Source organism: Gallinula chloropus (genome assembly GCF_964237585.1).
Source record: "Gallinula chloropus genome assembly, chromosome: 4".
NCBI lineage: Eukaryota > Metazoa > Chordata > Aves > Gruiformes > Rallidae > Gallinula > Gallinula chloropus.
The window spans coordinates 64,764,785-64,782,481 of record NC_140088.1 but is presented as its reverse complement, the minus strand read 5'-3'; the positions used below and the strand labels follow the sequence as shown (position 1 = coordinate 64,782,481).

At 51.3% G+C, this 17,697-nt stretch overlaps 2 protein-coding genes across 2 annotated transcripts in view; one reads left to right on the top strand and one right to left on the bottom strand.

The window, feature by feature from the left end:
* Positions 1–5,801: 5,801 nt before the first annotated feature.
* GRSF1 (G-rich RNA sequence binding factor 1) lies at positions 5,802–14,124 on the top strand. Its single transcript, XM_084263821.1, has 10 exons — positions 5,802–6,003; positions 6,340–6,484; positions 7,244–7,399; positions 7,742–7,882; positions 9,263–9,392; positions 11,647–11,807; positions 11,961–12,085; positions 12,690–12,825; positions 13,043–13,126; positions 13,903–14,124. The coding sequence occupies exons 1-9, from the start codon at positions 5,815–5,817 to the stop codon at positions 13,099–13,101; spliced, it is 1,242 nt and encodes a 413-aa protein (XP_084119947.1). The 5' UTR covers positions 5,802–5,814; the 3' UTR covers positions 13,102–13,126; positions 13,903–14,124.
* Positions 14,125–15,885: 1,761 nt separating this feature from the next.
* RUFY3 (RUN and FYVE domain containing 3) overlaps positions 15,886–17,697 on the bottom strand; it is a gene marked incomplete at both ends in the record, with an annotated part of 42,116 nt that continues 40,304 nt past the window's right edge. Inside the window, one exon of the mRNA XM_084263620.1 lies at positions 15,886–16,669. Within this exon, the coding sequence (XP_084119746.1) occupies positions 16,526–16,669 (144 nt within the window). The remainder of the gene's footprint in view (positions 16,670–17,697) is intronic.

Here is a 17,697-nt window from a genome sequence, read left to right as displayed (position 1 = left end):
CCCTCGCGGCGTGGAGGCGCCTGCCGGCCGGCCCCGACCAGCCGCTAACTCCCGGCTCCCGCGGCCGGGGGGGCGGCCGTTACCGCCGTTAGCGCGGCCGACCTCTCCCGTGGGGGACCGGGACACAAAGGGAGAGAGCTAGCAGAGCGCTGCTCCGCCGCCGGGGCGGGACGGGGAGGAGAGGTGCGGAAAGGGGCGCCATGCCGGCGGGGAGCGGCCGCCTCGCTCCCTCAGGGCAGCGGGGACGGGGGTGGCACGCTGCCCTGCCCGGCGGGGCAGACGAGGAAGAGGAAGGCATCGTTTTCCCTCCTCAGGCAGGAGAGACGGCCGGAGAGAGGGCACTCTCAGCCCCACACGCCACTGCCACCCCGCCGCAATTACTCACAACAAGAAGCTCATGGCGATGGCGGCGGAGCGGGACCGGCAGCTGCCTGGGCTCGGCGCGGCTCGGCTGGGCTCGGCGCGGCTCGGCTCCCAATGGCAGCGGCGGCGCAGGGCGGGCGTGTGCGGGGAGAGCGCCGCGGGGCGGGGACACAGCCCGCCGCCTCCCGCCGCCGCCACCCGCGGCCCGCCCGGCCGCCATCGCCCCCAGCAGTCCCCGCGCCTCCCTTCAGCGAAGCTCCCCTCAAGGCAGCGGCCGGCAAGGCCTCTCCCTGGGTTATCGGCTTGTCCCCCTGTAACCTGGTGCCTCCGACGCCCTCGAAACAGGAATCCCCCCGTCCCTCCACACAGCCCCTTCCCCCAGACACACGCTGCGGCAGGGGCCTCAGCCCCCGGCGCCCTGGAAGCACGTCCCTTCAGCCCCGGGTGGCCCACGGGGAGCTGGTCACAGCCTCCTCCGGTAAACCTGCCCTACTCGGGGCAGTGTCCCCGCCGTCGCTGGGCAATGCTTCTTGGCCCGGGGCATGACATAAAGGACTCTGGCAGGCTTTAGGTAGTCCTGGCAGTGACACGCCTCAGGTTACCTACCAAATGGAGCAGGGGGGCGGGTGTGTGGAAACTGAAAAGTGCTGGAGAGTGCGGCCTGCCAGTACTCATGCCCCTTCAGCCCTAACTGTGGATGGAGCACAGCCTGTCTGGTTCAGCAACAGAGCAGTTCACTTAGCACATTGCGACAGGGAACCAAAACGCCCAAGCTCATCCTTTATGCCACCCAGAAGTCTAGGCCATCTGTCCTTCTCCCTCATGTGCACAACAAAGGGGTTCAGGTTCCTAACCCACAGACAGCCACCATAGTCATAAAAAGAATAGGGAGGTTGTAACTCTGGCCTTATCTGCGTTCCTCACACCATAGTCTGACCCCTTTTAGAAGAAAAGTCTCAAAAGTAGCTTTTAATATTTCGACACAAATGTTTGGTCTTAGCAGTCAATGAAGAAAGGCCACAAATCTCCTGTTTGTGGAAATTTCACATACAGCGTAGTCAAGGCTGCCACTTCAGCCTAAGTTTTCAAATAAGCACAATTGCATCATTGTCTGGCAACAATTATCAGAACACATGCTTTTGCCAGGCAAGAGGGTTGTTCCATGAAGCACAACCCAGGGATGCACCCCAGACGCTGCCCAGCAGCTCATTCAACACTAGATGACAGCTACAGGCTGTGGTTTTGGGGTCTGAGGATCCCTACCTCCTGTTCCCAAACCAGGAACAAGGCTCTTAATTTTAGGGTTTGTCTTGGTCAGTTAATGTGTTCCAGGGGAAACAAAGGCAGCAGCATCCAGAATGCTTCAAAAGAAAATATTCTATCCGAAAAGAACCACACCTTTGACTGTAGACTTTGCCATATACAAGTGACAGCTCTTTACAGCAGAAATGACAACCTCAGAGTGTAATTTCACATGAAAAATCTGCCTCCATTTAGGTCAGTAAGAAGCCAGCTGGATTTCAGAGAGCACACAGGACAGGCAGTACAGCCCAGAGAGCTTCCCTCCTACCCCGACGGGATTGTGTGAGCCCTGAGTCCCCACAAAGCTCACCCTGCTTCAGGTAGGCCAGAGAAAAAAACCCACAACTTTCATATTCATTATCAGGCAAATTCAGCACATGGAAACAGTGCAACCCCGGGCAGCATTAAGTTTTCATACGGCACGTAACGGGTGTCAGCTGTACTACCTTACGTGGCAACACTGACAGTCGTCTGCTGCTCCCATGGTTTATAATGCTGAAACTGCATTTTCAGTTTTTCTGGCATTGTCCTTCAGACCAAGTCAGACTGCCAGGTCAGTGCATTTCTAAGTAAATTAAAATTACGCTACTGGCTTTTGTGACACCAGAAAGTGTTTTACTGGGCAGCAAAGGTGTAATTAAAAAGCACCTAATGACCTTTGCAATTTTCCTTTTGGCTACATTAGTAAAGATGGGCATGAAACAGGTCTCGGGACACTTTTTAACAGATGATAGTCAGACTCAGTTTGCTACATAAATCAAACTCAAAAAAATATTGCTGATCTTTCTGGCAGATTCACGTTGGCTCTCTATTCCCACCCTTACGCTTCCTTCTACCCACAGAACACTTTATTTTAGCGGCAAGTTAAAATTAAATGCCTGTTACTGCAGCACTCAGTAGGAAATACTTGGCCTGGGCGGCTGTCAGGAGAAATGGTTTATGTAATGTGTACATTTTATGCCTCACATTAATATCGGTCTGTTTGGGACGGCCAAGGGTCGCACGAAACGCTCGCTTCAGCCACCGCTGATACAAGGGACTGGCAGCACGCTGCGGTTTTACGTAAGTCGAACCACTCAGTTGCTCCAGGAAAGGCACGGTGAAGGCACCCGTGGCCTCACGTCTGTCATTTCAGTTTATCCATTATACTGTAGAGCTTAAAGACTTACTCTGAAAGGGCCCTCCAGCTGACAAAGCACTTGGGGCCTGAACTGAAGTTTCCGGCTTTCACAGCACAGCTCGGTAAACACAGAACATTCCAGCTGAGGGGGGAAAAAAAGTTGAAAAATTAAGACCACAAAACTTAATCCATACGTTATCAGAAATAATAAAATTGTTTGCAGTGTTACTAATACAGTATGTAGATACTGAGCTCTGCAAACATTCTCCCAGCATTCGAGATTAAGACGATAGCATCCATCCATTTTTTAATCAGATGCTTGTTTGTGCATTAAGGGATTTGATTTCTGAACGAGCAATGCCTAGAGGACTAACGATATAAACATAGTGAAGCATTTAAGTCTGAACAGCAGATCGAACCTGCAGTATATACTTGGTAATTATTCTCTAGGAAAAGTGCAATGCATGAAGACATTACAGCTACTATGAGGTTGTTACATGGCAATCCCTGTGATTCTGGAGCTGGATAGTATGGCTCAGCAGCCTATATTGCCGGACTGCAGAGAGAATAATTAATTGGGCCTTCTGTGTCCTTCAGCACCGCTGCGGCACTCAGATACCTGTCATTCCTGCTACAACGGTCACACACTCTGGGAACAGTGTCTCAGAAAGAAATAAATTCCTTTGTGGAGGGCTGCTCCACAGATCTCAGTGGTGGTTATGGTGCAGACACTCTGCAGGGACGGTCCCTGCAAACTACACTCTCCTTTCTGTTTTCCAGAGCCAGTGGGCTCGCTTGGGGGAAGCACTCTGCTGAATGGCAGATAGTTGCACACAAGCAATTCTGTAACAGGCTCATCTTCCATGGAAAGTGGTGGAAGCCCCACAGCTCAAGTAGCTTAAGGCTAAATGAATAATTTTGGAAAATACCACAACAGAATATAAGGGCAATTTTTTCTTCATGGCAGACTGCACAGTGATAACTAATGTTGCCAAATATAAGATGAGCACTTGTTTTACTATCAGCTCATAAGGTTTTTCTTTTTTCTCTGATCAAATTAGAGAATAATTGGTATTAATTATTCCTAACAACAGTCTGTTTAACATTAGTTATTGAAAAAGGCACCTTCAAAAGTAGCTAAATCTAACTTCTTGGTCAACAACAGCATGCAGGGGCATCTCCTGAGTCTTTTTAGTTTTACCTATGCTAACAGGTTTCCTCTCATATGCAGACTTTATTCAACAACAGTTCTGTCGAGTGCATCAATGCAAATTCTATTGTCCCAGGATGTTGTGGTTTTTCTCCAATCATAGGTGCAGAAGCTTTGATCCCTCACATTTGCTAAGGAAGCTCTGAAGATTCCTGGAAAACTTCAGTGCCAGCAGACGCCCAACAAAATGGTGCCCTCTAAAGGTAATTTGCAGAGACTGACAAACTGTGAGACAAGCAGTGGGATATTTTTTAGTGTACTAGGAAGCAAACATTAAGGGAAAAATGGGTGGAAGGTTTGCACCCCTTAAAGAGGCTCTTCCTTGCACCCTGCATGGTTCCTATGAGCAGAATGCATGTAATATTCCCTTGGTCACTAAAACTCGTGGATCTGCTTCTTCAATTACACTTAAAGCATGAAAGCCAATCTCATTAGATAAAGGTAAGTGTTCAAGATGAATTCCTCTAGTTATCTTAATTTTTTTCTCTTATAAAAATCTGTTTGCTTGTTTAAAGAAGGTTTTGAAGAGAGACCTGACATGTAGACCATGAAAAACTGGAATGTGAACCTCTTGAGCAGAGGCCAACATTCCTTCAAAACGGTGTACAGTATGTCATTTTCCTTGAAAATTCAAGAGAGTTGAGAATGCTATTGGCAAAAGAATGTGCTATTATCGAAGTAATAGTCTGTCATATGAAAATTTGTTACAAAAGCTACTATATAAAAGCAAATGCCAGAAATGACAAGATGACCTAAACCAGCTCATTAACATTTTCAGTGTGGTGATAAGACACATTCAAGGATTCCAAACAACTCATGGGTTGGCAGTTCTACAAGTCTAAAGACTTCTGTTGAAAAAAACCCTTGGGTGGCACTTTGCAACGGCTTGAGATGGCAACTCTTACTTGGCAATCCCAAGACTAGAACAGGATGCCAAAGAGAAGAAAATCTTCCATGTTGTGACTGTCACAGTCTTCCAGACTCTGGGCTCCACAGTCCAGGACATCCTGGGACACCCTTTCTGAACAACCCCTCAGATACCTGACTACATACCTCCTCCTCCAGACTCCTTAGCTTCCTCTACTGTTGAGTTGGGTTTGGGTGGTTTGGGTTTTTTTTGGCTTTCTCCTCATCCTGTTTGTGCCTCATCCTAAAAATTGTTCTGGGTTCAGCATGACCTTCACAGTGACCATGTGTGCACTCAAGAGGCCAGTGTCGTCTCTTTTCCACTATCCCAGTTCAACGTAGAAGTGACAGCAGAACTCTTTCCAGATCACCTCCAAGCTGTGTGTTCCTTGCAACGAGGCTTGGCCTCTGGCATTTCAGCTTGTCAAGTTAGGATGGGAGCAAGGGGGAGAAAATCAGCTCTGTTTGAAAAGTCTACAGGGGAAGGGTGTATAAAGGGATAGACCTAAGCCGGGAATAACTTGTGGCTCCCTGCCCACCCGTGTCAGCTAACAAGCGTCTCTCTAACAACCTGCTTCTCGCAGAGCCTGACCGCTTTCTGCTCGGCCCCGCAGGCCAGGAGACAAGCGCGCTGCCCGCCTGCTGGGAGCATCCTTTCGCCTCCTCCTCACGCCTAGAGCTCTCCGGGCCAGGAAGCGGCAGCCGCGGCCTGGCCACAGGGGTGAGTACCGGCCATCAGCACGGCGGACGGAGGCAGCGGGGAACAGGCAGACCCCCACCCGCCCACCCCGAGAGCCTCCCAGGCCGCCGCAAGGCGGGATACGCGGGAAGCGCTTCCCGGGTAGAGGGGGCACCCCGCTCCGCCCCGCCGGCGCCTCCTGGGAAGGGGAGGCGGAGCCCTCGCCCGTCGCCCATGGCCGTCACCGCAGCGCGTCGCGGCCTGGCCGCGCTGATACTCGGTCGCCGGCCGCCGCTGCCGCTCTGGCTGCGCCCGCCGATCGCCCGCGGCCTCCCCGGCGCCGCCGCTGCCGCCCTGGGGCCGGGGCTGGGCCCGCCGCGGGCTGCCGCTCGGCTCTGCGCCGCCAGCCGCAGCTACAGCCAGGTAGGGGCCTAAGATGGCGGCGGCGCGCTGCCGGCAGAGGGGATCCCGGGGGGCCGCTGCCCGGCACCGAGCGGGGACGGTCGCGGCCGTTGCGCGGGAACAGGGCCGGGTCCCGCCGGGGCGGCGGCGGAGCGTCAGCGGGGCCGGAGACACGTGGAGAAGGGCGCCGGGGCTCCGCGCCCTTACCCCCAGCCGCGACCATGTGCAGCAGCCGGCCCCTCCTCCTGGCGTCCTCTGGGTACCCCGAAGGGCTGGAGGCAGCTCCGCACCTCTGCTGAGAGCTCCTGGTCTCCCTTCTTCCTCTGAGCGGCGCGCTTGGTTCCCTCTCCGCGGCAGGTTACAGATGCGCCGTCTCAGGAAGGTCACCTCTCGGAGCAGGAACAGGAGCCCCCGAAGGCAGAACAGGACAATGCCTTTCTCATCAGGGCGCAAGGATTCCCTTTCTCCTGCACCGAGGAAGATGTACTTCACTTTTTTGAAGGTATAACCCTTCAGCGTGGTATTATTGAACCCAATACTTAATGAGTAGTTAACAGAAATAAAGTGTAAAGACCACCAGCCAGAGAACAAGTGGTCTTTAATACATTATTGCTAATATATGAGTATTCTTCGTATTTTACACACATAAACTGAAAAATCAGCTTCCAAACTGCTGGACAGTGACTTGAAACTCATCCTTACAGCATTTAATATTAAATTGAGCATGGTTGGCCCTTCTCCATTGGTGTTTCATGCGATTCAAAGTGGTTCCTGTAAAAGCTTATGCATATCTTTGTGGGGCTGATCCCTCCATGCTGTAATATTATGGCACATCCTTTCAGAGCAGGCTAGATGGTCAGATCCGTGTTTGTAAGTGGTTTAATAACCTGCCAAACCAAGTTAAGTCACTTTGAAGACTTAGGGAAAAGGAACATGGACCCTGAGAGCCTATAGCATCAGTTCTGGATTTCAGGTAACTCGGAAACAATCAACTTTGCCAACAATAGGAGAATATACACTATGCAGTTACACTGCTGCAGAAGCCAGTGAGTGGCAAATCTGTTTCTTACCTGCAATAAACATCATGAGTTTGAGTTCAGACTAGAAACGTGAGGTTCTGATCCTTTGTTTCAGGACAGTGTCTTGCGCTGCGGAGGGGCACAGCTCTGTGCAGAGTACACAGTTTCCATCCGCAGCCGCAAGACCCCCGCGTTTGATGCAGTCGCGTACGTTTCTGTATCGTATGTTCCTTGATTTCTAGGCTGTAGAATTCGAAACGGTGAGAACGGCATACACTTCCTCTTAAACAGGGATGGGAGACGCAGGGGGGACGCCTTGATCGAGCTGGAGTCCAAAGCAGATGTCCAGAGAGCCCTGGAAAAGCACCTGAGGTATATGGGCCCACGCTATGTGAAAGGTGCGTTTGAAACAACGTAAGTTACGTTGGAGGGGAACCTGCAATTAAGTTTATTAGAACAGCTTGAATAACAAAGAGGGCTGGTGGGGAGAGGTGCGGGATGCAGAACAGAGCCCTAGATTAGCCAGCAAGGCACCCCGAAGCCAAAACTTACTATGCTGGACATGAAAAGCGGTGTGACTTGTGTAGCAGGGGACACTGTGGCAGAACTGTGGAGTACAGGGTGGGGGGAAAGAAACAGAATTCTGCCAGGATCAAAAGCTGCCTTGAGTGTCTGCAGAGTGCCACCTTCTGTGTGCCGCAAGGGTAAGAAGCCATGTTCTGTGCCTGCATTCCTTCCAGTTTTTGAAGTACACGACAGTGATGTAGAAGGCTTACTACAAAATCTGCGTGATGAGTCACAAGCCATAAACGATGGAGTTGTACTACTCAGAGGCCTTCCGTTCAGCTCCACTGAGGAGGATATTGCAGATTTTTTCGCAGGTAACTCAGTCTGTACTTTTCAGTTTCGAAGCTTTTACTTCTCCAAGTTGATGCTTAGCGAGGCCACTGTTCCTCTGAGAAAAGGAAGAGCACATGCAGCCTTGACCGGTGTAAGGAGCTGCTGTCTCTCTGCAGCCAGAAATAACTGAAGCTGCATGTGGCCGCAAGGCATTCTCGCACCTTTGACTTCCTGCGGGTCTGACCCAGGATCAGGGCTTGCAGTGCTCTTACAGGGTGGGGGAAGGGAAGAGGAGGAACCTAGATCCTGTTAACTGCAGTTTGATTGCTGTCAGTGCCCGAGTTGGTCAGGTCAAGAGGGGGGAAAAATAACCTGCATGATAGGTAAAGTACAAGTGAACGCAGCGGTAAAATACTCACCGATGTATAACCCTGACAGGTCATATAACAGTGCCACTGTTATAACCCTTAACAACAAGTTTTTATTACTGGCTTGTTCATGGTTACGTTAAGTGCATCAGTTCTCTGCTGAGCAACTGTTGCCCAGTGCACACACTCAGTGCTGGAGCGACCCAGTGGCTGCTGCCTGCATTCATCAGCAAAGGAGCCTTTTTAGGTTTCACAAAAAAAACTTGTATCTAAGGAAATGTCAATTTAGAAGTCGTAGACTAAGCCAAACCAGTTCTTTCCCCCATAACTCCTTCTGCTCGGGGTCGGCACACGCAGAGTCCTGTAGCACAAAGGCTCATAACCATCACACATCCACCAGTAGTGAAGTTTTCCATTTGTAACTGGTAGATTATTATGTTGAAGGCATCTAGTAGCAGAGTTCCCCCAGTGAGATAACAAGAGCAACATTTTGGAGCAAGTATTTTCATTCTTTTAGGAGCTTGAGGCAACCCTTTGGAAAGGTAACAGGGCCACAGACCAAGGTACACACAAAGCATTCCTGAAATGCCAAGTGTAGGAGCTCAGCCTCATGTGTGCTCTGTGTTGGGTCAGATAACAGCTGTTTACTGGATAACAGGCACCCCAGGAAGCTGCTGTATGATAGAAAAACTTAAATACTACAAATCTGAGCGCAGTTTTAAAGAGATGAGGAAAAATTGCTGTAAGAGAAAGCTTCAGGAACACTCGTGCTTGAGACTTCCTTGTGTAGATCTTGGATTTACTTGGTGCTTTCCTAGTTACTTGAACCCTGAAGTTGATTCATTATTGGGAATTATTCCTTCTGTGAAGACTAGCTTACTGAAAATCTACTTCCAGTAAGGTTTAAAAGTTTCTCAGAAGGTACATAGGTCAGTGTGAGCACTTTTTTGCGGAACAACTAATTAGCTCATTAAAGCCCATCGGGGAAGAAACATCTGAGCTATGGCAGCTGTTCATTACAACCTAAAGGTCTCTTTCTCCCCCACACCATAGGTCTGAAAATAACTGACATAGTTTTCGTTTACCGAGGAGAAAGAAGAACAGGAGAAGCTTTTGTGCAGTTTGCAGCTCCTTCAATGGCATCTAAAGCTCTGTTACAACACAGGGAATATATGGGAAGTAGGTAGGTACTTCACAAGGGTAAAAAGATGTGGTATAAAGCGCGCTGTGTGACTTACAACTTGCTTCTTACTAGGTGAAACAGCTTACCTACAGCTATGCCACACATTATTGTCGAGGAAGCCTCTGCCTTTGTTGCCCTTAAGCCTAGAACTCAGGCTTGAGACGCACAGTTCAGTAGGAATCATAGGTAAATCTTTCTCAGAGTGGTGTCAGACTCACTTAGAACACTTCTTTGATAACACCCTCTGAAATACTCCAAGTAACCCAACTGTTATCTCCTCTGGTCATGATTCCTTTAGAACCACGACAGAAGTGAAGAAAATGAAGCCTGTTACAGGCTTCTGGTGCTGCAGAGGAACCTTCAGTGCTTGTAGCTTGGGGGTACTTTGGTGCCTGTTGGAGAAGGTCTCAGGATTTTTTCAGTGCTCCTGGAGGCAGTCTCATCCCCAGAAGGGCAGGGTGATAGCATTCAGAGCAGGGAGTGACAGGCAGACACCAGCAGCCCAGCCACCAGCGCACAGGGATCCCTTACCTCCCACAGACATTTACCCATGCCAAACTTCCACCAGGGTCCCTGGTGGTTTCTGCAGTTTAGCAGCCCTCACCCCTCCCTTCAGCCTAGTACAGGCACAGTCAGGATCCGCAGTTAGAGAGCGAACACACCATACACAGCTCAGCTTGCTGCTCACCTCCAGCTTGAGCCCATTCCCAACCTCCACTGCTGGCCCACATCATGCAGTCATCTACCTCTTCAGTGCCCTCACCCACCTGTGCTGTCCTCCTTCCACAGGAATCCTGTTCATCCATTTTCCTCCAGAGCCCTCAGCCCCTACACTTCTCTCCCTCACACAGAAGCACACGCTGCTTCTTCCCAGAACACCAAGCTACAGCCAAGAAAAAAACCTAAAATTGCTTTTAGCCCGCTGAGGTTTCTGGTTTTCCTTTTAAAACTCATTAAATTTGCTTTCCTGGACACAAGATGGCAAAAGGCCACTCCAAACCTGACAACTTCTACACTGCACCACCTTCCTTTTGTTTCCTCATTTCCTGTTCCCCTTGTATTTGTCCCCCCACCCCTATTAAAGGCAAACAGCTGCACTGTTGGTGTGCCCAGTAATTGAATTAATTGACACACTTCCCTCCAATTAATTCTCAGTCTGCCATTAATTTTTCCTTGGCCAGCGCTGAACAAGAGCTGAGCTGACTCACTGTTCCTGTGCGATGAGCCACAAACCAGAGTGGTTCCCAAACCAGCTGCCACCTTGTTCCAGTTCATTCTTCCCAGGCTGTGAATTTTATCCAGGCAGGGCCTGAGTGTGGGGCTACGTCACTCCTGTAGCCACTCTCCTTAGGAAGGGAGGAAAGCCGCCTGCCTTGGATGCCTGTGCTCTCTTCTTCATCCTGTACCCCTTTGGAGCTGCAGAAATGCCCTGTTGAACGCTGGTAGTTAGATTTGTGTGAGGCCCAGCTGGTTGGTTGCTGGTTCTCTGAAAGATTGGCACAGGCAGCTCGGAGTTAAGGGGTTCTGGGGGGAACAGGTGAACTGCAAGGTGTTAGTGCTTTATACTTTGATTAAACCTGCAGATAAGGGTTTGCTGTTGGTTGGGATTTTGTCATCCTGTGGTGTAAGCGGGCTCTGCCTGGAGTCCCTTAAGACTGTTCTACGTATTGGTGTATTAACCCCCTGACTTTAATGCACATGCCACCAATGTCATAGCAATACGTAAAATCTTAGGGCTCCACTGGAAGGTGCATCTTCTACGTCTGTTTTGGTAACCTGTTTGGGGTTGGGTGGCGTGTGTACTTTGGGGTCCTCAGAGATGGGGATAGAGCAGGTTGAGGGGAGAACGGTGGCACGTACAGGGCTGCTCAGAAGGGATGTGCTACTGAAAGAGGAAACATTTTTCAGGGGAAACACACGTGTGTTTCTGTGACAAAGCAGCATTTTGGCCTCCAAGTGACTAATACTACTTCGACAAGAACTGTGTATCAGGCTGTAAGCTAAACTTTGTCCTGTCCCACCTGGCAAGCTGCCTCCAGTGGGTGGGCGCGGAGAGGAGCGTGGCTGTCACTGTGAGGTGAAAAGGGCTTTCACAAACATAACTCTGCTTAAGAACCATTGCTTGCCATGCCGTGGCTCTTACAGCTCGTGAGCAGAGCTGAGGGAGGAGAACATCCTGAAGGTCCTTTCTCAAAACCTCGAGTTCCTCATGGAGCACAAGATGTGCCATGTATCCCTTTCCTCTGCACTCTAGGTACATAGAAGTGTACGTGAGTAGAAAGCATCAGATGCAGAGACACGTGCCTTACTACAAGCAGGTGGTGACCTACCCCAGAGCGAGACACGAACACGAGTCCGTGTCTGAAGAGAGGGGATTGAACAATGCTGGAGGCTCCAGCGCTGAAGGAGAGAACAGTGAGTCCCTCCCCATGGCGTGTGTTCTTTGAGGCCTCTTCATTTTACCCTGATCCCCTGCTGTGAGTGTGACCCTGCGTGGCCACAGCTTTCACGTGAGGGGGGTCTTAATTTTAAGCGATAAATGGTGGGGTTTTTTTCTCTGTTCCACAGGATTGTGCAGGGAAGAAAGAGAAAGCTCCGGGCACGTTTCAGAAGCTGGGAACCTCTCATCACCTCCGCCCTTTGTCCACGTGAGGGGTTTTCCTCCCCAGTCTAGTGCCCAAGACATAATAAATGTGAGTAACCATGAGACTGTCACCATCATTACCAGTGCAAACCTTTGCTTAGTCCTTACAGGGGAAGTGACTTCGGATTTGTATTGCATGCGTGTCGGTCTCCAGGGCTGTGGAACTGTGAGCTGGCCCTTGCTGAGGGTTCCAGGCTCCCTGGTGCAGCAATGTGCTCCCCTCTACACAGAGTGGGCTGAGCAATGCTGGGCCATTATGCCCTTAGCTGGGCTTCTGAAGAGCGGATTGTACCAGCACTTGAGAACCTCCTTAGGACCACTTTTACTTCGACAAGTGTGCAGTGGCAGAGAGTGAGGCTACCCCCACGTCCTGACTGTGGTGCCTACATGACGTGTGTGCTGTGAGAGAGAATTTGTTCTGGTCAGGAATGACTCGGCCAGGAGCTTACAGAGGCCGTAAGGCTGCACACCACAGGACCAGTGACCTGGGTGTGCCTCAGCATCACCCCAGTGCCAGGGGTGTTCCCTGCTCAGGAGCTCAGGCTCCCCAGCAGCTGGACTGGCTTTATGAGTGAGCTCATTGGTTTCTCGGGAATAGGGTGCATCACTGCTCCTTTGTTTCTCACCAAACTCTCCTTTTTCCTTCTTTCCAGTTTTTTGCTCCACTGAAGCCCACGAGGATCATGGTAGAATACAACTCCGATGGAGATGCCACAGGAGAAGCAGAAGTGCATTTTGAGAGCCATGAGGATGCATTGTCTGCAATGGCTAAGGAGGGGTCACAGCTACGTAAGTAAAGGGCGGGGCAGGGTCTTAAAACCCCAAGACTCAGATCCTTGAATAGTTTGGCACAACTTGTCAGGCTTCTGCTGGCACCCTGCATGAAAGGATCAGCTTACATGCAGGAGTTCCCAGTTACCCTACAATATATTGGCTTTGCCCCAAAACCCCAGCACTGTAACACAAAAGCCACTGACCAGGGACTGCTGCTCTCATCTCTCTCCAGAGTGCAATGCTGTTGAATTATTCCTGAACAAACATCCAAAGGCAAAAGACAACTGCTAGCGACAGTGGCACGGCCTTGGATTTGGTAAGCACATCCCTCCTCTCGTTCCTGGCCCATGTTTGGGAATACCCCTCAGGCTCCATCTTTCTGATGCTGTGGATGTCAGCTAGCTTAAAGCCTGCAGTGGAGAGTGGTGAAGGGGCTCGTCACCATTCAGGCCGGGCATCCAGCTCCCTGTAACGGCCCTGTGGGAAAGGGGCAGCAGCAGGTACTGAGGGTAGGGCTGGAGCTAGCAGAGGCTGCTGTGCTGCACCCACCCTGCACAGCTGTGCAGCAGTAGGCCCCTCTGCAGCCACAGCTTCTGGTTTTCCTCCTCCCCTCAGGACTCTGCTCGTGCGACTGAGTAAAGGTTCAGGGGCAGGGATGTGCAAGTACTCCCTGGCAGGGAAGTGGAAAGGCAGCAAAGTGCTTTCAAGGCCTGGGGATGGACAGCAAGCACCGTTTCAGCTGGGGCAGCTCCTGCTTACTATTACACACAGCAGAGAGGGGCACAGTTACATCCTTTGGGTTTGCTTTCCCAAACAGGGCCACATGGTTTCATTCAGCACAACAGGTTGCAGTGTTTGGGGGGGGGGGGGGGTGCGGGGAGGAGGGGTTTTGTGCCCGATAGCTTTTGGGTGGGTTGGGTGTTTTTGCACAGAAACCATCTCTCCCCTTGCCACTGATGAGTAAAGCAGGAGGCCTGGGTTGGGTGCCCCTGCTGGGCACTGGGGGTGTGGGTCAGGCAGCTGCTGCTGCTGTAATGGCACCAGCTCCCCCTCAGGCAGGTACTGATGTTGCTTTTTCCTCTCCCCTTTTAGGCCCAAGTGAACACATTCCGGGGGTATGAGCGTAAAGATCAGAGTACGAGTGCCGCTGCTGCTCAGTGAACAAGGATAAACTGTAAATCGTGTTCAGTGCTGTGTAGAAATAAATTGTTAACGTACGTTGGGGAGAGTGGCTGTTGCAAAGGTGGCTGTCCTGGGGGAACGGCCAACGCTGCAGGAGGCAGCAGAATAAACTGCCAGTATTGACAATTAAAACCAGAGCGATTCTGTGTCCCCATACAGCGGGCAGCAGGTGCACTGGGGAGTGTAGCCGATACCCTCATCCCTCCCACCACCCTGCTCTCGGTCTTTGTAAGCACCTGCCATCTGTGACAGGTTTTGAAGCACTTTGATGTGGGCAGAGAGCACTCAGGACGTGCCATACAGGTGATAATGTTTTTATTACCGTGGGGAACAAAAGTAACTGCCCCAATTCCAACCCCGCTGGTACAACAAGCAGTACCTGAGCAAACATGCCCAAAGGCACAGCCCCCCCCGAGGCCTGACGTCCTGTACTGGGAGACCTTCAGGGGCCACAGGGACGGGCAAGTGCCGAGACCAGCAGTGAGCGCTGTCTTGCTCTGGCCATTCTAAACACGTCTCCATTACGGCCACCAGCGCCGGATGCTGAAGGGTTCCAGCCACCCTGCGCGTAGTGATCATGTGTCACAGCAGAGGAGCTGCCGAAGAGCCATCCTGCTCTTCACATGAACAGTCACGGCCTTCACTTGGAGCAAGTGGAGTGGTGGCTGCTCCCACCAGGACAGTCAAAAGGTGGCTCCAGGTCACACACAGAGCTGTCACTTCCAAGCTGGAATGCTGGACAAGCCAGCATTAGAAGGATTTGCATTAAGTGCCCTGTTTCCAGTTGAATCCTCTTTCGTGGAAATTCCTCAGGTCTCATTTTCTCCTTGGGGGATGAGTCCCACTGGGTTGGGGTGCAGGAATTCAATATCTCACATGTACAGAATGTAAACAAAATGCCGACTTCTGTATCCTTTCCCTTCATTTCTGGGGGCTCACCCTGCAAAGTGGGGTGCCCACACTTCACCTCTAAGCCCTTCATGTTTCGACACTTTACAACTACTCTAAGGGGCGGTAGGAAGGAAATAGAACCACCCCAAGGGTGGGAGGAGGAAATAAAGAGCAGAAAAAGGATTTCAATTTGCCCCCTTGTGAAGGGCTCTGGCTCCCGAGGGCACTGAGAGGAGCTGGAGAACTGGGGTGGCTGAACACGCCGAGGCTCAGAGGGAACTAGAGGAATTCCCAGTTCTAACTAGCCCTGATCATGGAAATGACCAGCTCCCACGTGCTTCCTAGCACAGGCCCAGACGGTCTAACGAACAGAGAATCCCCTCAGAGGAATTGAACTAACCCCTAACAACATCTGTACTAAACCAAACACATTTCTCACATATAAATAAATACATCAGCTGTCTACGTGCTACAAACATTCTGTGGTCTTACAGGCTGAAGTAGGCTTCTAGTACCCAGCATCCCAAACCCAACTGTGACATGTCACATGCTGCAGGAAGAAGCTGCTGCTGCACTTTGGAGTAACACAGAACCGCTTGAGGTAATGGCAACAAAAAGTACCACATGAACTGTGAAACATCATTAAGCTGTGTTTCAAAGTAGAATCTCTAGTGGGTGAAAAGCATTCCCGTTTCATCTCACCTTCATTGTCATCAAACTACAAACCCTATGTGAAATTCCAGGTTTCCACAACAATTTCTGCATGTGCACAAGGGGAAGAGGTGGATCCAAGTGTCCCTAAACCCTCTGTGAGGTGATGAGGGTTTAGAGTAGCAGTATGGGAGGAATGGGATTCCCCAGTTACCACCCCAGGACAGGGAGCGCATCCTCTGAGGGCTGTGCTGTAGCCCCAAAGTCACAGTGAGGGTCAGGGGAAGGTTGGAGATGCCCTAAGGCGCTTCCACGCTAGATCAGGCTGTCAGTGCATGCCTCAGAGCCACCTACAACCCTCCACCCTAAAATAAAGGGGAACTTTCACAGCTTGCTTGGGGGTTTTGAGACTGATCTGCATAGTGAGCCCGTGGCCAGAGGGCTGAGCCAGAGACCTGCATGGGGAAGTGTTTATTGGCCTCACCTGGCCCTCCTCTGCTGCCCTAGTGAGGCTGAGCCGGATTGTCAAAGCAACCAGGGAAGGGGAAATAGCATTTCAAGTGCAGCAAAAGGACTAAACGCTCCCCTGTCCTGCTTTCGTGCGCCTTCGCTGAGCCGCAGCGTGCGCTCACACCACACGCTTGAGCACGAGACCGTTCCCAGCTTGCACGGGCGGCTCTACTTTTTGGGCAAGGGCTCTGTGCTCTCACTGTGCTGAGGCCACTCGGGCACATCTCAGGGGTAACTAGGGGACATTCCCGGAGCAGCTCTCCCCACCCAGCGCCAGCACAGGCCCGAGAGCCGGCAGACTTTTGTACAGGGAAGGCTCAGACTTCGTCACAAGAGACCGTAAACACCATGAAGCTGCTTCTCCTCTGACCTCCAAAGAACACAGGCAAGTGTCTTCTCTCCACATTCCCCCAAACAATTCCAGAAGCCATCAGCATTAGCTACAGCCAGTTTTTGGTCACCTCTCTCTATAACCCGACCCCTACAAGGGACTGGTCGAATACTGCTGGATGAGCTGCTCATGACAGGGATTGCAGACACGCTCAGGGTTAATACTAGATGGGAGAGGCAGCTCGTTCACAGAACAGGCCTCGCAGAAGATGCCGCCACAGTTCTTGCAGATGTTCTGAAATGGAAAAAAAAAGGACAAGAACTTAAGAGATGCTGAAGACAGAAGAAGCACAGACACTTTTCTCTCATCATTCCATCAATCCCAATCCTCCCCTGGGCTACAGAAAGGTGCTCCAAAACTCCTGATGCCATTGAAGACCACAAGTTTGCTCCTGTGCTCGGGGCCAGCCTATAGCAAAGCTCTGTAGGTAACACGAGAGTAGGCGAGGGCTCCTAGGAAAGCAGGTAAGAGGTGTTGAGCATGAACCACCCAAGCTCAGGGGACTCAGTCTGCCAGAGCAGGAGTCTTGCTCAAGTATTTAAAGGTGCACATATACTTGGAAATACATCCATGGCAGATATAAAGCTGTGGTATTTGCTTTGACCTCATGTGTTTTCTCAAGATAACACAAGGGAACAGGGAAGACTGGAGATCCTTCTCACAGTTCCCACATGGCTTGAGGGCAATTGGCTCCACCCCCACCCCTGGCTATTGCTGTCTGCTGTAAGCAGGGATGGGGATAAGGGGCTGGCTTCTGATGGCATGGAGGAACATCGCCTTTGCAGGCACAGCCCCAGAGCAGCTGTTTACTGTGGCAAAATGACTTGTTGCCAGACCTGTCCCCATGCCAGGCAGAACTCCAAACATGGAGACAGCAGGGAGCCCCTGCCCACAAGAGCAGCAACTCATCGCTGACTGGTTGGTCAGACATGGCCCCTCTGTGTCAGCCTGAAAGCTTCCTGGTCAGGTACCACGCTGAGCACCACAGTCCCCCTCCAAAATCTGATGAGTCCTATTTGGAACCAAAGAACCAGTTCATCTTTACCTAGGTGCAGGGGTTGTAGCCCAGTGTGTGGCAGACCTCCTCCCCACCCCTGTCTGTCCACAACAGCCTTTCCATTCAGGTCTTGGCACATCAACTAGGGGAAAAGACAACCCAGCGCTTCTTCCAGCTCCCTAAAGCACTCGCACCAGCGTGACCGGGGCACTGGCTGCACTGACAGCAGTTTGATCAGCACTCTGACTTGTTTCCTTGCAAACTG

Bases quoted from the DNA above. Each gene is read 5' to 3' on its own strand.
- GRSF1 (XM_084263821.1), top strand. From the start codon at position 5,815: ATGGCCGTCACCGCAGCGCGTCGCGGCCTGGCCGCGCTGATACTCGGT. The intron at 9,393-11,646 runs GTAGGTACTTCA...TCTGCACTCTAG, and splicing joins AGGGAATATATGGGAAGTAG to GTACATAGAAGTGTACGTGA. The intron at 12,086-12,689 runs GTGAGTAACCAT...CCTTCTTTCCAG, and splicing joins GTGCCCAAGACATAATAAAT to TTTTTTGCTCCACTGAAGCC.